This window comes from Anomaloglossus baeobatrachus, chromosome 1 (assembly GCF_048569485.1).
Source record: "Anomaloglossus baeobatrachus isolate aAnoBae1 chromosome 1, aAnoBae1.hap1, whole genome shotgun sequence".
Classification (NCBI taxonomy): Eukaryota; Metazoa; Chordata; class Amphibia; order Anura; family Aromobatidae; genus Anomaloglossus; species Anomaloglossus baeobatrachus.
In genome coordinates, this window is record NC_134353.1 from 944,863,595 (window position 1) to 944,891,267 (window position 27,673).

General features: G+C 51.9%; 1 protein-coding gene across 1 annotated transcript in view; it reads right to left on the reverse strand.

Annotated features, from left to right (window-relative positions):
• The window catches only part of TTC33 (tetratricopeptide repeat domain 33), a 163,148-nt gene that overhangs the window by 70,351 nt on the left and 65,124 nt on the right, over nt 1–27,673 (reverse strand). Inside the window, exon 3 of the mRNA XM_075328794.1 lies at nt 5,687–5,768. Within this exon, the coding sequence (XP_075184909.1) occupies nt 5,687–5,768 (82 nt within the window). The remainder of the gene's footprint in view (nt 1–5,686; nt 5,769–27,673) is intronic.

Consider the following 27,673-nt stretch of genomic DNA (forward strand, 5'->3'; position numbering starts at 1 on the left):
GTGCACCTGTCTCTCTGCTGACCATCATGTGATGGATGCACAGCTGCACAGCTCCTTACAGTCCAGTTATCAGAGCCGAGTCTTGTAATGAGCCATGCACCTGTCTCTCTGCTGACCATCATGTGATGGATGCACAGCTGCACGGCTCATTACAGTCCAGTTATCAGAGCCGAGTCTTGTAACGAGCCGTCCCTGTCTCTCTGCTGACCCTCATGTGATGGATGCACAGCTGCACGGCTCATTACAGTCCAGTTATCAGAGCCGAGTCTTGTAACGAGCCGTGCAGCTGTGTGTCCATTGCATTACCACGACTGATTATTATCTCCTGGGTGGAAACCATAAAGGGTCCCAATTACAGCAAGTGGAGATCTTGCAAAGTCTGAGGAACGAATACGTGAAGTATCTTGGAAACTTGTGTAACTGGGTTTCTCGTTTTTTGACGGCAAGAACATTGCTGCGGGCCGTCCTGTGCACGCTGTCAAAATAGCAAAAGCTTCTTAGAAATTCCCCGGGGACTCCCTCTGTGACACTCACGGGACCGAGGGCGACTGCACAGACGATGAGTTTACCAGACCTGCCCTTTCAAAGGATTATTCTTAACATTATAAATAATTACAATTGCAAAGAGCTGGGAAAAACGAGCAACGCTGGAATGTCTTAAGAACAATGTTATTGTTCACTGCTCGTTGCCTCGGTTACCGACCACTGCTGCAGTTTGTCAGAGACGGACGGTATCCTAAGTAAGGAGCGCAGCACTTGCAAGAAAAGGAACAATTCAGGTCAGTGACTCGGCCATCATACTGGTCCGAAATGTAAATTATCAGGAACGAACCGACTCATTGAGCAAGCAGGAGGCAGAGGAGCAGGACACCTTGGACAAACAGGACGCAGAGGAGCAGGACCCCTTGGGCAAGCAGGAGGCAGAGGAGCTGGACCCCTTGGACAAGCAGGAGGCAGAGGAGCAGGACACCTTGGACAAACAGGACGCAGAGGAGCAGGACCCCTTGGGCAAGCAGGAGGCAGAGGAGCTGGACCCCTTGGGCAAGCAGGAGGCAGAGGAGCTGGACCCCTTGGGTAAGCAGGAGGCAGAGGAGCAGGACCCCTTGGACAAGCAGGAGGCAGAGGAGCAGGACCCCTTGGACAAGCAGGAGGCAGAGGAGCAGGATCCCTTGGAGGAGCTGGACCCCTTGGGCAAGCAGGAGGCAGAGGAGCTGGACCCCTTGGGCAAGCAGGAGGCAGAGGAGCAGGATCCCTTGGACAAGCAGGAGGCAGAGGAGCTGGACCCCTTGGGCAAGCAGGAGGCAGAGGAGCTGGACCCCTTGGGCAAGCAGGAAGCAGAGGAGCAGGACCCCTTGGGCAAGCAGGAGGCAGAGGAGCTGGACCCCTTGGGAAAGCAGGAGGCAGAGGAGGTGAACCCCTTGGGCAAGCAGGAGGCAGAGGAGCTGGACCCCTTGGGCAAGCAGGAGGCAGAGGAGCTGGACCCCCTGGGCAAGCAAGAGGCAGAGGAGCAGGATCCCTTGGACAAGCAGGAGGCAGAGGAGCAGGACCCCTTGGGCAAGCAGGAGGCAGAGGAGCTGGACCCCTTGGGCAAGCAGGAAGCAGAGAAGCAGGACCCCTTGGGCAAGCAGGAGGCAGAGGAGCTGGACCCCTTGGGAAAGCAGGAGGCAGAGGAGGTGAACCCCTTGGGCAAGCAGGAGGCAGAGGAGCTGGACCCCTTGGTCAAGCATGAAGCAGAGGAGCTGGACCCCTTGGGCAAGCAGGAGGCAGAGGAGCTGGACCCCTTTGGAAAGCAGGAGGCAGAGGAGGTGAACCCCTTGGGCAAGCAGGAGGCAGAGGAGCTGGACCCCTTGGGCAAGCAGGAGGCAGAGGAGCTGGACCCCCTGTGCAAGCAGGAAGCAGAGGAGCAGGATCCCTTGGACAAGCAGGAGGCAGAGGAGCAGGATCCCTTGGGCAATCAGGAGGCAGAGGAGCAGGACCCCTTGGGCAAGCAGGAGGCAGAGGAGCAGGATCCCTTGGACAAGCAGGAGGCAGAGGAGCAGGACCCCTTGGGCAAGCAGGAGGCAGAGGAGCTGGACCCCTTGGGCAAGCAGGAGGCAGAGGAGCTGGACCCCTTGGGCAAGCAGGAAGCAGAGGAGCAGGACCCCTTGGGCAAGCAGGAGGCAGAGGAGCTGGACCCCTTGGGAAAGCAGGAGGCAGAGGAGGTGAACCCCTTGGGCAAGCAGGAGGCAGAGGAGCTGGACCCCTTGGGCAAGCAGGAAGCAGAGGAGCAGGACCCCTTGAGCAAGCAGGAGGCAGAGGAGCTGGACCCCTTGGGAAATCAGGAGGCAGAGGAGCTGGACCCCTTGGGACAGCAGGAGGCAGAGGAGGTGAACCCCTTGGGCAAGCAGGAGGCAGAGGAGCTGGACCCCTTGGGCAAGCAGGAGGCAGAGGAGCTGGACCCCTTGGGAAAACAGGAGGCAGAGGAGCTGGACCCCTTGGGAAAGCAGGAGGCAGAGGAGCTGGACCCCTTGGACAAGTAGGAGGGAGAGGAGCTGGACCCCTTGGGAAAGCAGGAGGCAGAGGAGCAGGACCCCTTGGACAAGCAGGAGGCAGAGGATCAGGACCCCTTGGACAAGCAAGAGGAAGAGGAGCAGGACCCCTTGGACAAGCAAAAGGAAGAGGAGCAGGACCCCTTGGGTAAGCAGGAGGCAGAGGAGCAGGACCCCTTGGGTAAGCAGGAGGCAGAGGAGCAGGACCCCTTGGGCAAGCAGGAGGCAGAGGAGCTGGACCCCTTGGGCAAGCAGGAGGCAGAGGAGCTGGACCCCTTGGGCAAGCAGGAGGCAGAGGAGCTGGACCCCTTGGGCAAGCAGGAGGCAGAGGAGCTGGACCCCTTGGACAAGCAGGAGGCAGAGGAGCTGGACCCCTTGGGCAAGCAGGAGGCAGAGGAGCTGGACCCCTTGGGCAAGCAGGAGGCAGAGGAGCTGGACCCCTTGGGCCAGCAGGAGGCAGAGGAGCTGGATCCCTTGGGCAAGCAGGAGGCAGAGGAGCTGGACCCCTTGGGAAAGCAGGAGGCAGAGGAGCTGGACCCCTTGGGCAAGCAGGAGGCAGAGGAGCTGGACCCCTTGGGCAAGCAGGAGGCAGAGGAGCTGGACCCCTTGGGCAAGCAGGAGGCAGAGGAGCTGGACCCCTTGGGCCAGCAGGAGGCAGAGGAGCTGGATCCCTTGGGCAAGCAGGAGGCAGAGGAGCTGGACCCCTTGGGAAAGCAGGAGGCAGAGGAGCTGGACCCCTTGGGCAAGCAGGAGGCAGAGGAGCAGGATCCCTTGGACAAGCAGGAGGCAGAGGAGCAGGATCCCTTGGACAAGCAGGAGGCAGAGGAGCTGGACCCCTTGGGCAAGCAGGAGGCAGAGGAGCTGGACCCCTTGGGCAAGCAGGAGGCAGAGGAGCTGGACCCCTTGGGAAAGCAGGAGGCAGAGGAGGTGAACCCCTTGGGCAAGCAGGAGGCAGAGGAGCTGGACCCCTTGGGCAAGCAGGAAGCAGAGGAGCAGGACCCCTTGAGCAAGCAGGAGGCAGAGGAGCTGGACCCCTTGGGAAATCAGGAGGCAGAGGAGCTGGACCCCTTGGGAAAGCAGGAGGCAGAGGAGGTGAACCCCTTGGGCAAGCAGGAGGCAGAGGAGCTGGACCCCTTGGGCAAGCAGGAGGCAGAGGAGCTGGACCCCTTGGGAAAGCAGGAGGCAGAGGAGCTGGACCCCTTGGGAAAGCAGGAGGCAGAGGAGCTGGACCCCTTGGACAAGCAGGAGGGAGAGGAGCTGGACCCCTTGGGAAAGCAGGAGGCAGAGGAGCAGGACCCCTTGGACAAGCAGGAGGCAGAGGATCAGGACCCTTTGGACAAGCAAAAGGAAGAGGAGCAGGACCCCTTGGATAAGCAGGAGGCAGAGGAGCAGGACCCCTTGGGTAAGCAGGAGGCAGAGGAGCAGGACCCCTTGGGCAAGCAGGAGGCAGAGGAGCTGGACCCCTTGGGCAAGCAGGAGGCAGAGGAGCTGGACCCCTTGGGCAAGCAGGAGGCAGAGGAGCTGGACCCCTTGGGCAAGCAGGAGGCAGAGGAGCTGGACCCCTTGGGCAAGCAGGAGGCAGAGGAGCTGGACCCCTTGGGCAAGCAGGAGGCAGAGGAGCTGGACCCCTTGGGCAAGCAGGAGGCAGAGGAGCTGGACCCCTTGGGCCAGCAGGAGGCAGAGGAGCTGGACCCCTTGGGCAAGCAGGAGGCAGAGGAGCTGGACCCCTTGGGAAAGCAGGAGGCAGAGGAGCTGGACCCCTTGGGCCAGCAGGAGGCAGAGGAGCTGGATCCCTTGGGCAAGCAGGAGGCAGAGGAGCTGGACCCCTTGGGAAAGCAGGAGGCAGAGGAGCTGAACCCCTTGGGCAAGCAGGAGGCAGAGGAGCTGGACCCCTTGGGCAAGCAGGAGGCAGAAGAGCTGGACCCCTTGGGCAAGCAGGAGGCAGAGGAGCTGGACCCCTTGGGCAAGCAGGAGGCAGAGTGTAACGCCTGCCTGGATCAACAGACTCAGATGGGATGTAATGGACAGACTAGAGGGAAGCCACTCACCAAGCAGGACCCCCAGAACCCTGAAACCCTTTAACCCCTATACAGGGATTTGGAATTACACAGGGCCCTGGAGATCACTACCTGTGGGAGGCATCAGTCCGATGAGAGTAGTCGTCAGGCAGGGTCAAACCAGGAATAGCAGAACAGGGACAGAATAGGCAGACAAGGACGTAATCAGAAAACGTAGCAGAGGTCAAATCCGGATCGGGCAGCGAGGTACAAAAACAGTAGGCAGGAGGGTAGTCAGAAAACACGCAGAAGTCAGCACACAGGAATTACAAAACAGAATAGGGCGGACCAAGAGCCAGGAAATCAGAACTATCTCTGGCAGAGGTCAGCAGACAGGAGGGGGAATAAGAAGGGTGTGATGTCTTCCCATTGGCTGTAGCTGAACGCTGGCAACTTCAGCTGGAAGACACACGCCACCCACAGTCAGCCAGTGGTACTACAGATCCCAAGATAACCCAGCCCAGTGGATGATCGGAGCCTGCGCCCACCGGTGCCGCTGGCATAGACTCCTGTCCCATCACCAGCACCATCCACGGCAGGAACACGGCGTAGCGTGGCGATCGGAGCAGAAGTCGCTGGAGCAGACTCCGGTGGCGACGTAACACAGAGGAGCAGGACCCCTTGGGCAAGCAGGAGGCAGAGGAGCAGGACCCCTTGGGTAAGCAGGAGGCAGAGGAGCAGGACCCCTTGGGCAAGCAGGAAGGAGAGGAGCAGGACCCCTTGGGCAAGCAGGAAGGAGAGGAGCAGGACCCCTTGGGCAAGCAGGAGGCAGAGGAGCTGGACCCCTTGGGCAAGCAGGAGGCAGAGGAGCTGGACCCCTTGGATAAGCAGGAGGCAGAGGAGCAGTGTGCCTTTAATGCCCACTGAACATAGCAGACTCAAAGTGAGTGCACGGAGAAGAAAAGCATCCAGAACTGCAGTAACATTTTTCGTGTCGGACCTCATAAGCTTTCAAAGTGCCATAATATGCCCCGCAGTGCGGCACCAAGTAGACGTCAAAAGGTCAGGTCCCTCCCGCACTTGTGACTACGTCCAGCCCACAGCGACTACAACTCACATCATCCGATCCCACCAAGGCAGGACCGTTATTTCTCTTCGTACCTGAGCCTTCATCTCATACATCGCAGCGTCTTCTGGTGTCAGGTGGATCCCTTCATCCCATTTCTTTATTGCCTCCAAGTGTCTAAAAAGATATAAAAACGGCAATCAATACAATATAAAGTGTAGACATAAAAAAGATACAATAATAATAATAAGAGGGGCGGGGGACGACTTATCTGAGCCTTCAAGAGAGGCCAGAGGCCACTGGAAAACTAAAAGACCCAGAAATGTTATCCACAAATAGTAAAAAGGAAACAAAGATAAAAGAAAAGAAATTGAGGAATAAAATACTAAATATTCCAGAGACAAGAGGAGAAAATAATGTCCTACGGGAAGATTCAGGAGTCTGAAGGACAGAGGGGCGCGGTGGAAGGCAGAGGGGCGCGGAGGAGGGCAGAGGGGCGCGGAGGTGGACAGATGGGCGCGAAGGAGGGCAGAGGGGCGCGGAGGAGGACAGACGGGCGCGAAGGAGGACAGAGGGGCGCGGAGGACAGAGGGGCGCGGAGGTGGACAGAGGGGCGCGGAGGTGGACAGAGGGGCGCGGAGGTGGACAGAGGGGCGCGGAGGTGGACAGAGGGGCGCGGAGGTGGACAGAGGGGCGCAGAGGTGGACAGAGGGGCGCAGAGGTGGACAGAGGGGCGCGGAGGTGGACAGAGGGGCGCGGAGGAGGACAGAGGGGCGCGGAGGAGGACAGAGGGGCGCGGAGGAGGACAGAGGGGCGCGGAGGAGGACAGAGGGGCGCGGAGGAGGACAGAGGGGCGCGGAGGAGGACAGAGGGGCGCGGAGGAGGACAGAGGGGCGCGGAGGAGGACAGAGGGTAAAGGGTAAAGTAGAACCCATCAGCATTGCCCTGAGCACCTATATCATTTCTGTTTTCATATGACAGAGAAATATATTGCAGAAATTAATTTAAAGCCATTGTGTCAGCGCGGTGTAATACAGCTGGTGAGGAGGCCTCGGGGAGCCGCGGCCGTCAGAAAATCCCAGCGCAGATCCCCGTCACTCGCTGGCGTCCCATTTGGTTTAGTCAGACTAAGCTGATGATTTACATTCCCGCAGCTCTGAACGTGGAGCATGGAAAAGCTGCAGCCATATTTACTGTAAACATGGCCGAGAGGTTCCGCACTTATCGCACTTTCAAAGAGGAGCTGATAAGTGGAAACCCCCGATCATGACAAGAAAACAAAATGGACCTGCGTTCTACTAGGCTGACGGCACATATCGCATATATAGCGTTTGTGACTGACAACTTTCTTCTATGCAGAAAGCAGAAACATGCCTTCAGGAGCAAAATCATCTTCATGCATGACAATGCATCATCTCATGCTACAAAGAATACCTCTGTGTCATTGGCTGCTATGGGCATAAAAAGGAGATAAACTCATGGTGTGGCCACCATCTTCCCCTGACCTCAACCCTATTGAGAACCTTTGGAGTATCATCAAGCAAAAGATCTATGAGGGTGGGAGGCAGTTCACATCAAAACAGCAGCTCTGGGAGGCTATTCTGGCATCATGCAAAGAAATTCAAGCAGAAACTCTCCAAAAACTCACAAGTTCAATGGATGCAAGAATTGTGAAGGGGATATCAAAGAAGGGTTCCTATGTTACATGTATCTTGGCCTGTTAGGAGGTTTTGGAATTAAATAGCTTTTAATTTCAGTGAATGGGACCTCCTAATGCTGCAAATTCCCCAAATGAGCATTTTCAGTTCTTTAAAACATATAAAATGTTTAGAAACTTTCCTGTGCCTAATAGTTTGGAACAGGAGGATTATACTGTTATCATTGGGAGGTTTCTAGAATAATATTCGATGTATCCTCTAACGGGTGAGGACTTTTATTAGACGGACGTCATCTGCACCAAACATTTAGGAAAATCAGAGAAAAATATCATTTGCATAATAATTTGGAACATGGTGTACAAGGATAAAGGGTTTTTCTCACCCCCCAAAAAAATCAAGTTATCCTCTACCCTTGGGATAACCGATAACTTGCTCACCACAGAGGTCTAATCACAGGGGGTCTCATTCCCAACATATGAGCTCTAGGACCCCAAGAATAGGGCTCGGCAGCTCTGTCCTGGATGGAGGAGACTGGCACGTGCCGCCTCATATCCATTCATTGTCTATGGAGCAGCAGAGCGTTGCGCTCAGCCATTTCCGTCAGTCCCACGGCCGAGGACTGGAGCGGAGACTGAGCATGTGCACCTCTGCTCCATCCAGGAGCCCCAATCTTGGTATCACTAGGGGGGTCCCCAGAGATCGGACCCCCTGCGATCAGTAAGGTATGCAAATAACTCCTTGATCATTGAGATTAGAATAAAATTGGCAAAAGATATTAATCTGGAAATCCGCCGGCAATCTACAGTACATGTATGGAAAGTAGCGGAAAATCATGGAGAAATAGGAGTGGTGCAACCATCACAGACGGTGCGACAGAGTCCAGGGCCGGAGAAGGGGGCGCTTGGGTCCGCAGGCAGAGACTGCACATAACCGTATCTGCCCCCCGAGCAGAGCCATCACTATATGCCTGAGACCTGGAGGACGTCAGATGACATCGCTTTATTGGGGACCTCACTGTTGTATGTAGGAGCGGAGCTGGGAGAGTTTTAGGGGTTTTTTCCTAATGGGTCATGGGAACTTAAAGGGGGTCTTCAGTTTGGGACCCTCATTTATCAGGCTATAAAGCCTGTATCCAGCACATCTGCGCATCACCAGGACGGATCGTTGGGTAATAATCGTCGCTTTACATCCGATTGCCCTCCATGATAGATATATAGTCCAATGGACGGGGTGTATATACTCGGCGCGGTCACAGAAACCACCATCATCGTCATCATCAAGACAGTAAATGCCAGATCACGTGATCTATCGCCACAGACAGGCGCGGGCCCGCTCTCCTAGGTCTGCGCTTTACGCACTGGAATTGAGATGTTTTTTAAGGAAAGGGGCTTAGTGTATATTTCAGGGTCAGGCATGACGCAAGTCGGCGGGGGCTCTGAGACCCTCTGCACCATTAATCACACAGGGGATACGTTATAAGAGGTGGACCCCGGCAGTCTGTAGAAATGTTAACGCCATTCTCCTTTACTTCCCACTAGCAGACGTGTTACAAGGGAATCAATCATGGGGTGGGGGGTAATGTACGTAACCACCGGTGCCCACAATAATGAGCAGATCCCGGGTATATAACTGTACAGGACAAAGTACAGAATGTACAGAAGACGCGCGCCGTGCCTTTAAGAGGTTCATAAAGGCCCGTCCTACTGCGCCAATCAGAGCTGGACCCGTCCCTTTAAGGTCACGTTCTGTTACATATCAGGTGTTGCTAACATTATTGTTCATTAATAGAATTTCCAACTCATCTGGATTAATAGATTGCTCTCTGGTGTCAGGACGTCCATGCTGGTGACCCGGAGTGACCCGGAGTGACCCGGAGTGACGGGGATGGCAGCAATAGAGACATTAGGATTTTTGGATTAAGATTTTGCCGGATCATCCAAGAAATTGTTCTGTCAGCATCAAAGAGCGAACAAGACAAACCCCGCCCCTCATTATAAAGCCCCGCCCCTGATTACAAAGCCCCGCCCCTGATTACAAAGCCCAGCCCCTGATTACAAAGCCCAGCCCCTGATTACAAAGCCCAGCCCCTGATTACAAAGCCCAGCCCCTGATTACAAAGCCCAGCCCCTGATTACAAAGCCCAGCCCCTGATTACAAAGCCCAGCCCCTGATTACAAAGCCCAGCCCCTGATTACAAAGCCCAGCCCCTGATTACAAAGCCCAGCCCCTGATTACAAAGCCCAGCCCCTGATTACAAAGCCCAGCCCCTGATTACAACGCCTTCCTTTGATCATAAAGCCCTGCCCCCGATTATAAAGCCCTGCCCCCGATTACAAAGCCCAGCTCCCGATTACAAAGCCCAGCCCCCGATTACAAAGCCCAGCCCCCGATTACAAAGCCCAGCCCCCGATTACAAAGCCCAGCCCCTGATTACAAAGCCCAGCCCCTGATTACAAAGCCCAGCCCCTGATTACAAAGCCCAGCCCCTGATTATAACGCCTTCCTTTGATCATAAAGCCCTGCCCCGATTATAAAGCCCTGCCCCCGATTACAAAGCCCTGCCCCCGATTACAAAGCCCTGCCCCCGATCACAAAGCCCTGCCCCTGATCATAAAGCCCTGCCCCTGATCATAAAGCCCTGCCCCTGATCATAAAGCCCTGCCCCTGATCATAAAGCCCTGCCCCTGATCACAAAGCCCTGCCCCTGATCACAAAGCCCTGCCCCTGATCACAAAGCCCTGCCCCTGATTATAAAGCCCTGCCCCTGATTATAAAGCCCTGCCCCTGATCATAAAGCCCTGCCCCTGATCATAAAGCCCTGCCCCTGATTATAAAGCCCTGCCCCTGATTATAAAGCCCTGCCCCTGATCATAAAGCCCTGCCCCTGATCATAAAGCCCAGCCCCTGATTACAAAGCCCAGCCCCTGATTATAATGCCCAGCCCCTGACTATAAAGCCTTCCTTTGATCATAAAGCCCTGCCCCTGATCATAAAGCCCTGCCCCTGATCATAAAGCCTCACCCTCTTCAGACTTTATAGTCCTATGGAAAGAGACCCTCAAGCTGTTATTTCATGAGGATGATAGTGTACATATCACCCGGTATATGCACAGCATTAGTGGTCGGGGGGATTGGGGAGGGTCTTTTCATCTGAAAGGCCACCATGTTATATTGCACAGAAAATGCCCCGTCTGAGCGCGGTTCCTCCTTACACGGCAGGACTCGGAGCGGTCCGTTCATCACTTTGGCCAGTGCACTTTGTTGAGACTCTGATTAGACAACCCCTTTAAAATTTTGAACTATTCACTAAAAAAATTGCACTGAACAGAAGCGGATCACTCTGCACTCGATCGAGTGTTATCTGCAGCGGAACCAACGAGAAAATGCTGTTTCTGCAAAATCCAAACCCACATTCTGGTCCTGCCCCATTCCTACATCATCTATTTTATCATCTTGTTATTCACTCAGTGATATATCACATTTTCCTGCGGTCTTCTTCTATGGTCTCCACTCCCTTATCCAAGACTTCTCCAGTGCTGCACCTAATCTTTGGATTGCTCTCTCCCGATCTAGAAGCTGATGCTCCAGCATATAAAGATTTGGACCCTTACAATACTGAGCTAATACACTGCAGCACATAGTCCTCCCTTACTGGTCCCTCTACTCCTTGCAATTATACTGCCATCCACAGCACCTCCGATCACTGTAACCCCCCCTTAGTGGCTGCTCCACGCAAGGAAATGTATGTGTTATTGAAGTCTATGGCCACGAGACCCCGTCCCACAGTAAACATCAGCAGACGTAATGCACGGCGCGGAGCGTCATGTTCTGACATTGGCTGCATGGAAGGATAAACACATGGTCGGTGCAGCGAGCGGCTCAGCCCCGTCTGTGACAAGCACCGGGCAACGGTGACTCGGTGTGACGGCACATTAGTGCGGCGCTTCCTGTCCTTAATGGAATGTTATCGCACGCCGTGTTGGTTTTCCCAGTGCGGGACGCACATTAGATGGAAGCGGCTGATAACACGAAGCTCATAACACAAAGCCGACACTGCGGACAATCAGTGACCACAGTCCACACCGCGGGAAGACAGACAAATGGAAGAAATACAAAATAAAGAAATGTCGCCAAGGTTTTATGTTTCTACCGTATCACAATCTATATTTAAAGTAAAATTTTAATTTTCACACACAACAATGGAGACGATCCAGACTCCAACTCCATGCTGCTTTAGGAAATGCACCCGCACATTAGCTGCAATAGACTCATGACGCATCTAATAAGCGTGTGCACAGTGACATGTACGAGGCATCACCTATTGTATGACTGGTGGATCATGTGTTATCTACTTTATATAAAGATGTTATCAGTCATTGTACAGGAGGAGGTGAGCTGTGACATCACCTATTGTGTGACTGGTGGATCCTGTGTTATCTGCTCTATATAGAGATGTTATCAGTCACTGTACAGGAGGAGGTGAGCTGTGACATCACCTATTGTGTGACTGGTGGATCCTGTGTTATCTACTGTATATAGATATGTTATCAGTCATTATACAGGAGGAGGTGAGCTGTGACATCACTTATTGTGTGACTGGTGGATCCTGTGTTATCTGCTCTATATAGAGATGTTATCAGTCACTGTACAGGAGGAGGTGAGCTGTGATATCACTTATTGTGAATGGTGGATCCTGTGTTATTTGCTAAATATAGAGGCATTATCAGTCATTATACAGGAGGAGGTGAGCTGTGATATCACCTATTGTGAATAGTTGATGATGCATTATCTACTGTAGAAAGAGGTGTTATCAGTCACTGTACAGGAGGAGGAGGTGAGCTGTGATATCACCTATTGTGAATAGTTGATGATGCATTATCTACTGTAGAAAGAGGTGTTATCAGTCACTGTACAGGAGGAGGTGAGCTGTGATATCACCTATTGTGAATAGTTGATGATGCATTATCTACTGTAGAAAGAGGTGTTATCAGTCACTGTACAGGAGGAGGAGGTGAGCTGTGATATCACCTATTGTGAATAGTTGATGATGCATTATCTACTGTAGAAAGAGGTGTTATCAGTCATTGTACAGGAGGAGGAGGTGAGCTGTGACATCACTTATTGTGACTGGTGGATCCCGTGTTACCTGCTCTATATAGAGGTGTTATCAGTCATTGTACTAGCGGAGGAGGTGAGCTGTGACATCACCTATTGTGAATGCTGGATCCTGTGTTATCTGCTGTATAAAGAGGTGATATCAGTCATTGTACAGGAGGAGGTGAGCTGTGAACAGTGGATTCTGTGTTATCTACTTTATATAGAGGTGTTATCAGTCATTGTACAGGTGAAGGAGGAGGTCCTCGAGACGTCCTGCCGGCTCAGTCCCTGGAGGAGGCCCTGGAGGATCGGTCCCTGGGGGAGGCCCTGTCGGATCGGTCCCCGGGGCGTCCTGCCGGCTTGGTCCCTGGGGGAGGCCCTGTCGGATCGGTCCCTGGGGGAGGCCCTGTCGGATCGGTCCCTGGGGGAGGCCCTGTCGGATCGGTCCCTGGGGGAGGCCCTGTCGGATCGGTCCCTGGGGGAGGCCCTGTCGGATTGGTCCCTGGGGGAGGCCCTGTCAGATCGGTCCTTGGGGGAGGCCCTGTCGGATCGGTCCCCGGGGCATCCTGCCGGCTCAGTCCCTGGGGGAGTCCCTGTCGGATCGGTCCCTGGGGGAGGCCCTGTCGGATCGGTCCCTGGGGGAGGCCCTGTCGGATCGGTCCCTGGGGGAGGCCCTGTCGGATCGGTCCCTGGGGGATGCCCTGTCGGATCGGTCCCTGGGGGGAGGCCCTGTCGGATCGGTCCCTGGGGGAGGCCCTGTCGGATCGGTCCCCGGGGCATCCTGCCGGCTCAGTCCCTGGGGGAGTCCCTGTCGGATCGGTCCCTGGGGGAGGCCCTGTCGGATCGGTCCCTGGGGGAGGCCCTGTCGGATCGGTCCCTGGGGGAGGCCCTGTCGGATCGGTCCCTGGGGGAGGCCCTGTCGGATCGGTCCCTGGGGGAGGCCCTGTCGGATCGGTCCCTGGGGGAGGCCCTGTCGGATCGGTCCCCCGGGGTGTCCTGTCGGCTTGGTCTTAGATTCGGCCCTGTCGGTTCAATCCGGGGGTCCTACACTGTCTTGATATGACCAGTTTTTCAAAGTAAAGATCTAGAGTCCAGGGGAAGGAGAAAAGGAGGCTCATAAGTGGAGAAAGAAGCATATTGTTATTTAAATTAAATTACAAATGTTCGTAAATCCGTTAGTACTGTTAATTTATGCAACATTTGTTAAAACGACAGTGACTACGTAATGAATTCTTGTTTAATGCTGCCTGGGTTGCACAGTTGCTTGGTGGATAACATGTCAAAATGCAAAAAAAATGCCCTGGGAGGGCCCAGTGACAGGCGCTCTGCGTACGGGGTTTTTTTTTCCGCTGTAATGTTCCTAAGATGGACGACGCACTTATGTTGGTGGAATTGAATTCCAGTCCTGGACTGGAGTACATCATGGGACCTCGACGATGATGCTGTATAGCTATGATTTGGTTCCTATATAATGTGGATGGACGCGCCGTTTCCTCGGGAAGTGAAGGGTAGCGGCTCATTATGATATACTCCGTAGGTCTGACGCGAGGGTCATGGCGGACGTAGAAAGTATCCATTGTCCCCAAATCTTATTATTTTAAATTGACCCCACTAACCGTATTATGAAAGGTTCGGGAAGGTTACACTACCAGTATGATATATGGGAATGACATACTGGGAATACTGGGAGCCGCTCCAGCCGCTACATGATATAAAGCCCACTACAAACTAGACTTGGACCTATTATAGATCACGGAGATGTAATTTGGGGTCCGCAGACACATGCTGTGCCCCTCAGGTTCCCACAGTTCGCCCCTCGTTAGAACTCTTGACTTGCGGCTCCGAGATCCCCCGTCCATGTGACTCAGTGGTGATCTATTACGTCTGGTCTGATGGGACGATTCACTCATGATCTGCATCCAAAGCAAACATGGAGAGAAACAACAAGACCCCCAGCGCCAGAGAAAATATGCCTCATCTGTAAAGAAAATTCTTCTGTCTCTGATTCTCCCACAAGGCAAATACGAGTCCAGGTTGTAAGCCCCCCCGAGACCGAGCCGGCAGCCCCCGAGACCGAGCCATTAGCCCCAAATACTGAGTCGTCAGCTCCCGAGACCGAGCCGTCACTTCCCCGAGACCAAGCCCATAGCCCCCGAGACCGAGCCGTCAGCCCCCGAGACCGAGCCGTCAGCCCCCGAGACCGAGCCCTCAGCCCCCGAGACCGAGCCCTCAGCCCCCGAAACCGAGCCCTCAGCCCCCGAGACCGAGCCCTCAGCCCCAAATACTGAGTCGTCAGCCCCCGAGACCGAGCCGTCAGCCCCCGAGACCGAGCCGTCAGCCCCAAATACTGAGTCGTCAGCCCCCGTGACCGAGCCGTCAGCCCCCGAGACCGAGCCCTCAGCCCCCCGAGACCGAGCCCTCAGCCCCCGAGACCGAGCCCTCAGCCCCCGAGACCGAGCCCTCAGCCCCAAATACTGAGTAGTCAGCCCCCGAGACGTCGGCCCCCGAGACAGAGCCGTCGGCCCCCGAGACAGAGCCGTCGGCCCCCGAGACAGAGCCGTCAGCCCCCCGAGACCGAGCAGTCAGCCCCTCGAGACCGAGCAGTCAGCCCCCCGAGACCGAGCCGTCAGCCCCCGATACAGAGCCTTCAACCCCCTATACAGAGCCGTCAGCCCACAGCAGTGAGCCCCTGATAGAGCCGTCAGCCCTCGATACAGAGCCGTCAGTCCCCGATACAGAGCCTTCAACCCCCGATACAGAGCCTTCAACCCCCAATACAGAGCCGTCAGCCCACAGCAGTGAGCCCCTGATACAGAGCCGTCAGCCCTCAGCAGTGAGCCCCTGATACAGAGCTGTCAGCCCCGATACAGAGCCGTCAGCCCCGATACAGAGCCGTCAGCCCCCGATACAGAGTCGTCAGCCCCCGATACAGAGCCGTCAGCCCCCGATACAGAACATTGACCTCCAAACACGGACCAGTCAACCCGAAATACAGATCAGTCACCCCAAAACAGACTGTCACCCCCAAAACAGATCCATCATCCAAAATTCAGACCCGTCACTGACGCCATAAGTGTGCAGAGGAGTTATGCATCTGCAAAGGATCTAGAAAAAAAAACACTAAATCTGACAATCACCCCATACAGAATAAAACAAGTGTAACAAGTGCAAGCTGCTCTGACTGCACAATAAACAATCCAATGCATGCTGCTGTATTCTTTGGTCTACATAAGTCTGTATAGGGGCGACAGCTCAGCATAGGAACAATCGGTCTTAATATTACGCTATAAAGCTTCATGCGAAAAAAGAGACAACTTATTAGAGATGGAAAGACTTATTAGCAATCAGATGTTATATGCAGCGGATAAAGAGGTCGCTTAATAAAAACTAATTAGGGAAAAGATAGATATTTACATTAATTATATAAAATATGATAAATCAAGACGTTTGTGACATTATGGAAAGTCTACAAAAGCCTCGATAGGAAACCATAATATTAATTTCTAGCCGCGGAGGGGGGAGACTGAATAAGGCGGCAGCCGGAGCATGGGGACTAAAAACAGCGCAAAATGCAAATAGTACCCCTGAGAAAGAAGCGAGGGTGACCGGCGGGGTCAAGGGTCCGGTACATGAAGAGAAACAGGACATCGTAAGGAACATTGACTGACTACAGGAGTATTAGAGGGGATTTTAATCAAGACTTTGGTGTGATGACTCACGGAGCCTTACAAGAAGCAATACACAAACACAACGAAACTAGACCAAACCGAAAAATTAAAGCAAGGAACCAGAGAAGCCCCCTGCTGACAAAAGTAATTCAGCTAGGGAAGTAAATGGGCAACTGCAAGATTTAGGCCAGCTTCAAAAAGATATTTTTTAGTCAGTCTGACTCCGAGGAAAAAGTTACAATATTGGGGAGTGCGCAGCTCCCACAGATAGGGCAGGCATATTTTCGGCTTCATGGCGGCGAGACACACATCATATATTTTTTATTAACAATGGGACGTTCATATGAGCCCAAAATTAATAACTCGCTGAATGAAGCCAACAGACCCATCATGTTTCATAGCTATGGATGGATCAAATCATGACTAGAATTATGATAGTCATATCTTCCATGTGTGACATTCAGAGGCGGAGATATGGGGAAAACTGCCAATTCATAACTTTCTGGAAACTGAAGGCACAGCCCATGTCCAGCCCAATCATAGGTCACAAGGGGTCGGTACATAGGTTCAGAAAAATCATAGCGGACATTTTGAGGGGGTTCTTCTCTAAGAGGCCACGTCAAATAACGTGTGGGGAGTTCCAAGGAAACTAGTGGCTCCACCATGCCAGCACCAAGGCATGGCAACAAGAAAAGGTAACTGACTCATCTGTGTATCTGTTTGCAACTCTTATTTGTATCTGCAATTTCTGACATAATATCTGTAAATCCCATCTTGTATATAGTGTATTATTTAGTGTGCCCTTATGGCGATTAAATATACAATTTAATCTTGAGTGAATTGACGTCTGCGTGACCTCGCCAACTGTGTTGTCCCAAATTGGTACCAGAGAGTTGGAAGCAGAGTTTTGTGACAGACACCAAGAAAAAAAAAAAAGGAGGAAAACTGTAGAAAAGGGAGGAGGACACCAAGAAAGAGAAAAGAGGAAGGCCGCAGAAGGGGAGGACACCAAGAAAGAGAAAAGAGGAAAGCTGCAGCAGGGAGGACACCAAGAAAGAGAAAAGGGGAAAGTTACAGAAGGGGAAGACACCAAGAAAAAGAAAAGAGGAAGGCTGCAGAAGGGGAGGACACCAAGAAAGAGAAAAGGGGGAAGGCTGAAGAAGGGGAGGACACCAAGAAAAGAGGAAAGCTGCAGAAGGGAGGACACCAAGAAAGAGAAAAGGGGAAAGCTGCAGAAGGGGAGGACACCAAGAAAGAGAAAAGGGGGAAGGCTGAAGAAGGGGAGGACACCAAGAAAGAGAAAAGAGGAAAGCTGCAGAAGGGGAGGACACCAAGAAAGAGAAAAGGGGGAAGGCTGAAGAAGGGGAGGACACCAAGAAAGAGAAAAGGGGAAGGCTGCAAAAAAGAGAGGACACCAAGAAAAAGAGGAAAGCTGCAGAAGAGAAGGAGGACACCAAGAAAAAGAAAAGAGGAAAGCTGCAGAAGGGGAGGACACAAAGAAAGAGAAAAGGGGGAAGGCTGAAGAAGGGGAGGACACCAAGAAAAGAGGAAAGCTGCAGAAGGGAGGACACCAAGAAAGAGAAAAGGGGAAAGCTGCAGAAGGGGAGGACACCAAGAAAAAGAAAAGAGGAAGGCTGCAGAAGGGGAGGACACCAAGAAAGAGAAAAGGGGGAAGGCTGAAGAAGGGGAGGACACCAAGAAAAGAGGAAAGCTGCAGAAGGGAGGACACCAAGAAAGAGAAAAGGGGAAAGCTGCAGAAGGGGAGGACACCAAGAAAGAGAAAAGGGGAAGGCTGCAAAAAAGAGAGGACACCAAGAAAAAGAGGAAAGCTGCAGAAGGGAGGACACCAAGAAAAAGAAAAGAGGAAAGCTGCAGAAGGGGAGGACACCAAGAAAGAGAAAAGGGGAAAGCTGCAGAAGGGGAGGACACCAAGAAAGAGAAAAGGGGAAGGCTGCAAAAAAGAGAGGACACCAAGAAAAAGAGGAAAGCTGCAGAAGGGAGGACACCAAGAAAAAGAAAAGAGGAAAGCTGCAGAAGGGGAGGACACCAAGAAAGAGAAAAGTGGAAAGCTGCAGAATAGGAGGACACCAAGAAAGAGAAAAGGGGAAGGCTGCAGAAAAGAGAGGACACCAAGAAAAAGAAAAGAGGAAAGCTGCAGAAGAGGAGGAGGAGGACACCAAGAAAGAGAAAAGAGGAAAGCTGCAGAAGAGGAGGACACCAAGAAAAGAGGAAAGCTGCAGAAGAGGAGGACACCAAGAAAGAGAAAAGAGGAAAGCTGCAGAAGAGGAAGACACCAAGAAAAAGAAAAGGGGAAGGCTGCAAAAAAGAGAGGACACCAAGAAAAAGAGGAAAGCTGCAGAAGAGGAGGAGGACACCAAGAAAGAGAAAAGAGGAAAGCTGCAGAAGAGGAGGACACCAAGAAAGAGGAAAGAGGAAAGCTGCAGAAGAGGAGGAGGGTACCAAGAAAAGGGGAAGGTTGCAGAAGAGGAGGACACCAAGAAAGAGAAAAAAGAGGAAGGCTGCAGAAGAGGGAGAAAGACACCAAGAAGGGACAAAGCAAAGCAGCAGAGGAAGACACCCAAGAGGGACACAGAAAGGCTGCAAAGGAGGACACCCAGGAGGGTCAAAAGGAGAAGGATACTCAGGATAAACAAGGGAATACTGCAAAGGAGGAGGACACCCAGAAGAAACAATGAGAAGGCTGCAGAAGAGGACATGTAGGGAGGAAAAAGAGCAGGATGTAGAGAAGAAGGATACCCAGGAGGGACAAGGGGAAGACTTTATTCTGGGTGTCCTCATTCTCTACTGTCTTCCCTTTGTCACTCCTAGGTACCTTTCTCCTCTGCATCCTCCTCTTGTTCCTCCCTAGATGTCTTCTTTGGCAGCCTTCTCATTGTCCCTTCTGGGTGTCCTCCTCCTTTGCAGTCTTCACTTATTTATCCTGAGAGTCCTTCTTCTCTGCTTCCATCCCCTTGATCCTCCCTGGGTGTTCTCATAATCGGTCACCTTCCTTTTATTTCTCCTGGGTGTCCTCATCCTCTAGTATGTGAAGGTTGCAGAGGAGGACATCTAGGGAGAAGGAAAAAAAAAAAAGAAGAGAAGAATGCAGAGGAGAATGCTCAGGCGAGATAACGAGATGAAGGGAAGTCTGAAAAAGAGGAGAACACCCAAGAGCTTCAAAGAGAAGAGGACGGAGAGAAAGGGACACCCAGGAGAGACAAGAGAAATGCAGAGGACAAGGATATTTAGGGGGGGGGGGGGCGGGGAAGAAAACGATGTAGAGGACACGCAGAGAGGGAAAAGGGGAAACTGCAAAGTATAAACACACCTAGAAAAGAGAAAAGGAAAGCAGCAAAGTAGAAGGACATCCAGGAGGACACAGGGGAAGTATGCAGAAGTGGAGAAGGCCTTCCGGGATGGACAAGTGGAAGGTTGCAGGGAGAGTAGCCTAGAATTTCATGTGATCAGGTAATGTTCTAAAGCCACACATGACTGTAGGTATGGTCTACCTGATATTTTGAATAGATTTGCGCCTATAGATTTCTGACATTTACTCATCAGGTGGCAAAAACATGTCTATAAAATAAAAATCACGGCCTAGGAACTCTTTATTAAAAGGCAAAACATCTCAGCAGGTCCGCGGCCTGTGCTAAACTGACTTCTTTCCAACATTTGATGCTCAGCGTGATGGTGGAATATGGTGGGTTGTGTATCATTTTGTGTAGGTTCGTATTTTAGGCGTGGTGCTTTGTCCATTCTATGTATTATTTGTCCTGTCTGCAGGGTTATAACCCCCTGCAGTGCTTCTGTCCCTAAGTCTGGGGGAGGGGGCCTGGAATCCACCCAAACTCTGTTTACCGGGGAGATTATTCATTCTAGCTGAGAAAGACAAGAGAGAAGGAGGAAGATTGATCCTCTGGGGGAGAAGCTGCGGCTACAGGCAGCACCCCAGAGAGCCGTTGAGAAACCCCGATTTCCCTGGAAAAGGACTGCTGGAGTATTGTGACTGGTCCCCGGGACATTTATCCCTTTACTGGGAAGAGTGGCAGAGCTGAGGTGTCCCATCTGGCAGGTGCTCCTCTGTAAATGCCGGAGACAATCGTATACCAGGGTTGCGGCGAAGGGCATCAGAGACAGCGGTTGTTCCCAAACTCTGGTGGAAGATAGCACATTGTGATTGAAGTCTATGATAGTGGGATATTGTGGGTTGTGTGTGGGTTCGTATTTTGGACGTGGTCCTCTGTCCATTCTGTGTACATTGTCCTGTTAAGTTAGGTTAATTACCCCCTGCTGGCCTTTTGTTCCCAAGTCTGGGGGAGGGAGGCCTGGGATCCACCTAAACTCTCTGTTTACCTGGAGATTGGTCAGTCTGTCGGAGAACTTCAAGAGACAAGGAAGAAGATTGATCCTCTGAGGGGAGAAGCTGCGGCTACAGGCAGCACCCCAGAGAGTCATTGAGAAACCCCGATTTCCCTGGAAAAGGACTGCTGGAGGATTGTGACTGATCCCCGGGACATTTATCCCATTACTGGACTATTTTACCCTCTGTGTGGTGGATTATTTGATGGACCTTCAGATTTGCTTATAATAAATGTTCTTTGGATTGTTCAATCATGTCTCGCTCGGTTGATTGTGTGATATGGGAGACTCAGGTTATTGAAAATCTTCCCTCAGGCAATATAAAACTCCCGACCCCGGTTAATCCAACCTCTATACTTATCTATGGCAGAGCTGAAGAGTCAACTGAGGAGAGGTGAATCCCCTTCTAAGTCCCCGCCATGCTTCCCGCGTCATCTATGTGCTCCCCGCTGCGGAGAGCGTGTGCGAGGCGGAGGCTTTACTATATGTCTGCAAGCGAAGTAATTGGATCAATCAGTGTAACCAGCATTAAGTGTCCAGACTGATGTATAAGGATGAGTCCGACAAGTGCCGGGACAAGGGTGATCGGCCGGAAGAAGACATCATGGATAATGAGGTTACAATGTCTCAGCGAGTCTCAGGAGCCTTCAGCTGCGGCTGAAGATGAGAGAAAAACACAAGACGGAGAATTCACCATCTTGGCAATTAATCAGTATTCATGTGACGGTATTATAAACCTGTGGCGGTATTATAAATCTGTGATGTGTGTATCCATATACCCGTACAGACCCTCCGCTTTCTTTAGATACTAGGTGGAGGTTTATCTGTCAGTCCTGATGAGACTGGTGTACTTACAGTGAAACTCCTTTCCAGATCGGCTGATGAAGCCAAGAATATTCAGTCTCCACCAACTCCGGATGTGTGACAGCTTAGCCTACCTCTGCTCACTCACCGCGACAGTTGCAGCTTGTATTTAATGTGAGATCTCAGCAGCAGGGAGGAGAGACCCTGAGGAACTGTCACGAGGGCCTTTTGTGCTGGGGAGACTTGTGACAGATTTGGGATCCAAGTCTCATATTGCCTTGTAAGACTCTAGATATTAAACATATTTGCTTTTAGTGCAGCAAGGGATAAGGACTCATTCCTTGCTGGTAGTTTTTTGTTAGTACATTTCAGGTTCTCTTTAAATAGTCACATGTCCCATCTCCTGGTGCTGGTTATAGAAAGAGAAATCATTCTGAATTGACCACCATTGAAGGAGGATGTCTGTTGAAGCTCTTGGAGCCATGTTGCTTGCAGCCGTGGTATTAGGCTGCAGCACTGAAGTTGCTGATCTCTTGTCTCCTGCAGCCGTGGTGTTAAGCTGCAACAATGAAGTTGCTGAGTTCTTGTCTCCTGCAGCCGTGGTGTTAGGCTGCAACAATGAAGTTGCTGAGATCTTGTCTCCTGCAGCCGTGGTGTTAGGCTGCAACAGTGAAGTTGCTCCTGTCTCCTGCAGCCGCGGTGTTCGGCTGCAGCGGTAAAGTTGTTGATATCTTGTCTCCTGCAGCCCTGGTGTTAAGTTGCAGCAGTGAAGTTGCTCTTGTCTCCTGCAGACCTGGTGTTTGGCTGCAGCAGTGAAGTTGCTCCTGTCTCCTGCAGCCCTGGTGTTTGGCTGCAACAGTTGGTGCATATCCTTTTTTGCTTATATCCCATCTGTCTTCCTTCCCCTGTGTTTTATTACAGTAGTGGTGTCATCTAGTGCACTCACCAACTCTCACACTAACCAGAGTGATTGTAAGAACACATAGGGACCAGGCGGCACAGGGAGTGGGGAGAAAGGACCCGCTTAGGGATATTAGGGAGCTCAGAGTGCAGACTCAGGTTAGTGTCAGGTGGTGACTTATCTCCCCACTTCCTACCATAAGGGCCTTCCTACCCTTTTCCATCCCCCAGTGCAGCCTCTGTGTTGCACCGTGCGCCAGACATCCCCTTGGCTGAGAGTAAGAGGAACTAGGTGGGGGGCAATTCAGCAAAAAAGAGGAGGGCCGCTGAACAGCTGTCAATCAAGCTAGGTGGGTAAAAACGCAGCAGCAGGGAAGAGGGTCACTGAGAAACTGTCAATCAGTTAGGTGGCTGGTGACTCAGCAAAATGATGGAGGGTCACTGAGGAGTTTGTCAAATCAATCTTTATGGGTGGCAACTCAGCTGCAGCAGAGAGGAGAACCACTGAGGAGCCGTCAACTGGGCTAGATAGTTAGCGACTCAGCAAAATGGAGGAGGGACAATTACAAATTGTCAATCTGACTTGATGGGTGGCAACTCAGAGGCGGAAGAGAGGAAGAACACTGAGGAACTGTCAATCAGGCTAGGTGGATGGTGACTGAGCAGTAGCAGGGAGGAGGGACACTGAGGAGCTGTCAATCAGGCTAGGTGGATGGTGATTGAGCAGTAGCAGAGAGGAGGGACACTGAGGAGCTGTCAATCAGGCTAGGTGGATGGTGACTCAGCAGTAGCAGAGAGGAGGGACACTGAGGAGCTGTCAATCAGGCTAGGAGGATGCAGATGGAGTTTAAAGATACACAAAGCACATCCTCCTCCCCAGGTCTAATAGTTGTGTAATAATGTCTGCAGTTTGCATTGTGAAATCTGAGGACGGTCACTTTTAGAGCAGTCCCTTAATTTGACTGCAGACTATAACCATATCTTGGAAACCTGGGTGAGAATAGAAACTGCTACAAGAAGAAGAGGAGAAGTTTTCTTATTGTTGAGCAACATTTCCACTCTTGTGCCACTTCCCAGGATCCAGTGCATGGAAGTGAACCTTCCAATATTGATGTCGAGAAGCTATATTTTTCTGGAGTTCCCCTTTAAGTAGCTGTGGTATCGCCCTCAGTCCCCGTGCACAGGGTTGGGATGATCCCTATCCCCCCCTCTAGGATAATGCACCGCAGCATGAACATCCCAGATTCACCTCCCTATAACAGGCGCGTAGCCGGCGTCTTCCAGTAACGGTGTAATGCGGTCGCCTCTACATTACCGCTGCTGATGCTACATCCACAGTATTAAATATTTAGCAGTAAAACACATTTATATGTAATCTCAGCACAGACGGCGGGACTTTACTTCTGAGGATGGAAATGGAGAGAGGGAAGTGGAGCCGGTTATGTCAGCGCTAACTACCGAGCCTCTGACAAGGAGCGAACCGAGGCGGAAGATCGACCTGTAATAATCAATGGAGGCCGCTAACCACTGAGCAGAAAATAAGAAGTGCGCCGCGCGGGAGCCCCTCCCTCTGTGCACCGTGCGGGAGTCCCTCCCTCTGTGCACCGCGCAGGAGCCCCTCCCTCTGTGCACCGCGCAGGAGCCTCTCCCTCTGTGCACCGCGCAGGAGCCCCTCCCTCTGTGCACCGCGCAGGAGCCCCTCCCTCTGTGCACCGTGCAGGAGCCCCTCCCTCTGTGCACCGCGCAGGAGCCTCTCCCTCTGTGCACCGCGCAGGAGCCCCTCCCTCTGTGCACCGCGCAGGAGCCCCTCCCTCTGTGCACCGCGCAGGAGCCCCTCTGTGCACCACGCGGGAGCCTCTCTGTGCACCGGAGAGGCTCAAGCGGATGCACCAGTGTCACGGGACAAATTGGGACCTGGAATAAATGTTGCATTGGGGTCCTGGAAGAAAAGCTGGAAGGTTCAAGGTGGCAGAGCATGAGATCCACCGGTTATAAAGGGCATCGGTGCCGATGTCAGTCAGCACGAGGACAGGCGCATCCATCCAACAGGACCTGTACGTCTCTGTTATTGCAGTGTTGCTGCACGATGCGCTATCCTACAGTTTCCAGACCATCAAGTGCCAGATTAAAGGGATTTTACAGCATCACATCCCCTTTATTTATTTCACGTTGGTTACGATGTGACTGTAGGCTATGCTGTCCCTCATTCTAGGGGTCCTTAGGGTTACTCCTGTTGGTGGAGATGCTGGAGTTCCATGCCTGGCTATGCTCCTAACCAGAACTAATCTGATTCCCTCTCCCACCAGGAAAAGAAGGGGCAAGGGTGAAATGGAAACAAAGATAAAGTCAGACAGGGGAAAACCAAAACTCTGACATACTGCAAACTCACAGGAACAAACAATGAGAAACTCCAGAGAAAAGCAAGAGCAGGAAGGTAGCAATAAAAGACAAGGGTCAACTCCACCACAAGTACTACAACCACCAGTCTGGATCACAACACCTCACCAGACCAGCTAAGATAAACTATAGCTGGCATAGAAGAAAGGATCTAGTCAGCATATATATGAGGGGAGCAGATGTGATTGGCTCCCCCACAACACGTGATCAAAGGAGACTAACAAGCAGACCAGCAGAGATTAACTCTTGATAGCCTGCCTATGAAATACACCTCTGCAGGTCGACGCCCAAGTCTCCCTGCGCCGATAACAGACATCAAACAAGTTATTAGGTGGAGAGTCAGAATCTGTAGTCTGAACAGATCCGGATGCCGACATGACAGTCGGCGAAGCCTGTAAACATTTACATGTGACTGTCTGTTGTTACTGTTAAAAGAAAATTAGCTGCATTTACAGGATTTGTCCAGAATTAAAGAGTTTGTCCACTACTTTTATAATGATGACCTATCTTTAGGATTGTCCATGTCTGATCGGCCGAGGTCGGACACCCGGCATCCCTAATCCCAGAGTTACCTCTGAAGGTGAGGACTTCTGGGCTTCCTTCCTTGCCCTGCTCCTGACCAACCCTGATCTTATACCCCCTCCATCCAACCCCTGGGGAGGTCCAGGGCAGGAGTGATGAAGTCAAGCGAAATAGACAAATAGGGGAAACCAAATCTATAGCGCACACACACACGTATAAGACAAAAAGAGCTTAGGAGGAACAGAAGAGCAGGGAGGAAACAACAAGGCAACAGGAGAACTTCAGAACAACTCCATGTACAAAGTAATAGAATCACAGCACACAGAGCGGTTTAGCTAAAGCTATAGTCGGCATGGGAAGACAGGCTCCACCATCTTAAAAAGGCAGGGAGTGACTGTGATAGCTATACCACATCATGTGATCCAAGAGGTGACCAGCAGGCTAGTAGAGATTAATTCCTGCAAGCCCAATCACTAATGAGAACACTGATGGTAATCTTTTGTGACTATTGTACAGAAATGACTGATTTCCGTAGAGTACCCCCCCTAATGCTGCATGGCCAGGAGGGAAGAAACAGGGCTCATCGACTACAAATAGTGCAAAACAAGGTCAGTACATGGTGGCAAAAAGCAAATACAACATATCAGGCTGCCAAAAGCAGCAGCTACAGGGATACCTGTATATACACAATATAAGAGGGATGTGTGTGCTCCAAGATGGCCAAGAAAAAATATATCTAAAACCACCACTTTCCCAAGTGCCTGCCCCCTCCATCGGCAGAAGTAATAAAATCTTCATCTCCGCAGGGTTAAGAGGTGAAGAAATGATAAAATATTGAGGTTGAGAAGAAGATTTAGGCAAGTTTTTAGCTTCGTCCTTCTTGAGCCTCTTCAGACGTGGCGCTCGTCTCATCCCTTTGTCAGGCAGGTGGATTTCCTGGGTTCTCGCCCCCGGATTTACGGCTCAGATTTCGGCCTGGTTTTCTAAAATTAGCCTTGTAAATAGATTACCGAGTAATTGTGTAATCGTGTACAGGGATTATCGGTGACCCCAAGACCGGGATGTTCTCAGAGCAATCATACGCTTGTGGTTCTTCAGCACACTCGTTAAACTGCCGTTAGGGTGAAGGCCTAATCTGCCGTGGTCCTTGATATGGATGGTGCCCCCAACAAATTATTGGCCTAAAGTGGTCACACAACTTAAACAGCCAACAGTCTGTAAAAAAATGCACCTGTTTTCAATGGGGGAAGGATCCTCTGCCCCCCCCCCAACCACTGTTTCCCCTTTACAGACCCCTTCATCCCTGATTCCAGACCCCAATGTTCCTCCACACAGACCACTTGTTCTCCTCCCAGAGACCCCTCTATCCCTCCTTACAGACCCCTCCGTCCCTCCTTACAGACCCCTCCGTCCCTCCTTACAGACCCCTCCGTCCCTCCTTACAAACCCTTCAGTCCCCCCCTACAGACGCCCCCATCGCCCCCTCTACAGACCCCTCAGTCTCTTCCCACAGACTACACTGTCCCACCTGTCCCCCTCTGGATATCTATCTCCTCTAGAATCCTTTAGCTCTTCCAGAGCCAACTCTTCGCTTAAGACACATATGCCTCCTCCAGACTCCTCAGTTCCTCACCATACACTACAGACCTCTATGCCCCTTTCAGAACACGGTTTCCTACAAAGTCCTCTACCTCCTTCCAGACAAACTTGCCCATTCCACCTCAGTTTTTCTCTAGACACCTTTATCCCCTTCTGGACCCTCAGTTGTCCTCCCGACACCTCTCTGTCTTCGGTCTAATTCTCTGTCTTCCTCCCAACCCCTATCCGTTCTCCTCCCAACCAGTCTCTGTCCTTCTCCAGAACTCTATCTTCTTCTCGAATCCTCTCCGTCTTTATGACGAATTCTCAGTCTTCCCTTCCGACCCCTCTCAGTCTCCCGCCCACAACCCTTTCACCTGAGTCCCCCACAATAAGTCAGCAGAAAGTACTGCTTACACCATAGAGTTTACCGGCCGACATGATACTGTAAAAGCCACAACAAATCCTCCTTCTAAGGTCGCAAGTCAATTTGTGAAGCCAGGGCTGGAAGGATGAACAAAGCAAAGAAGTCTCCATCTGAAAAAAAAGGAGCGGTCTTTGTAAGTCAACCCCTTTAAGCGCAGCATCCACAGTGTGAGGGTCATGTGTGGGAAGAGGTCAATGACCCAGAAGGTCCATACATGTCATGAAGGACCATACATCTAGATTCCAGTCCCGGCTTACGGTCTTCGTTCATTGCCTTGTATGACATAGTCCGCAGCACCCAGAGAGTGGAACATCCGTCTCCACGTTCTCCAGAGCTAGGATTATGGAGATGGAGAGCTGTAACTTCAAGGCTGGAATTAGAGACTAATGAAGTGATTAGTTCCTGGAAGATCCTGGGAATCACATGGCTCCTCTCCGAACCATCTCTATTAATCTCCCAGGATGGAGAAAGGGAACCTGAGCCCAATTCTGAAACGCCAGATTAGCGGGAGATATTAATATTTCACTGACATGGAAAGGCATTGATCATCTGAATATACACATGTATCCGGTCAGAGCACCTCCGACGGGGCAGGGAGCCCAAGCACCTCCGATGGGGTAGGGGGCTCGAGCACCTCCAATGGAGCAGGGGGCTAAGCACCTCCGACGGGGCA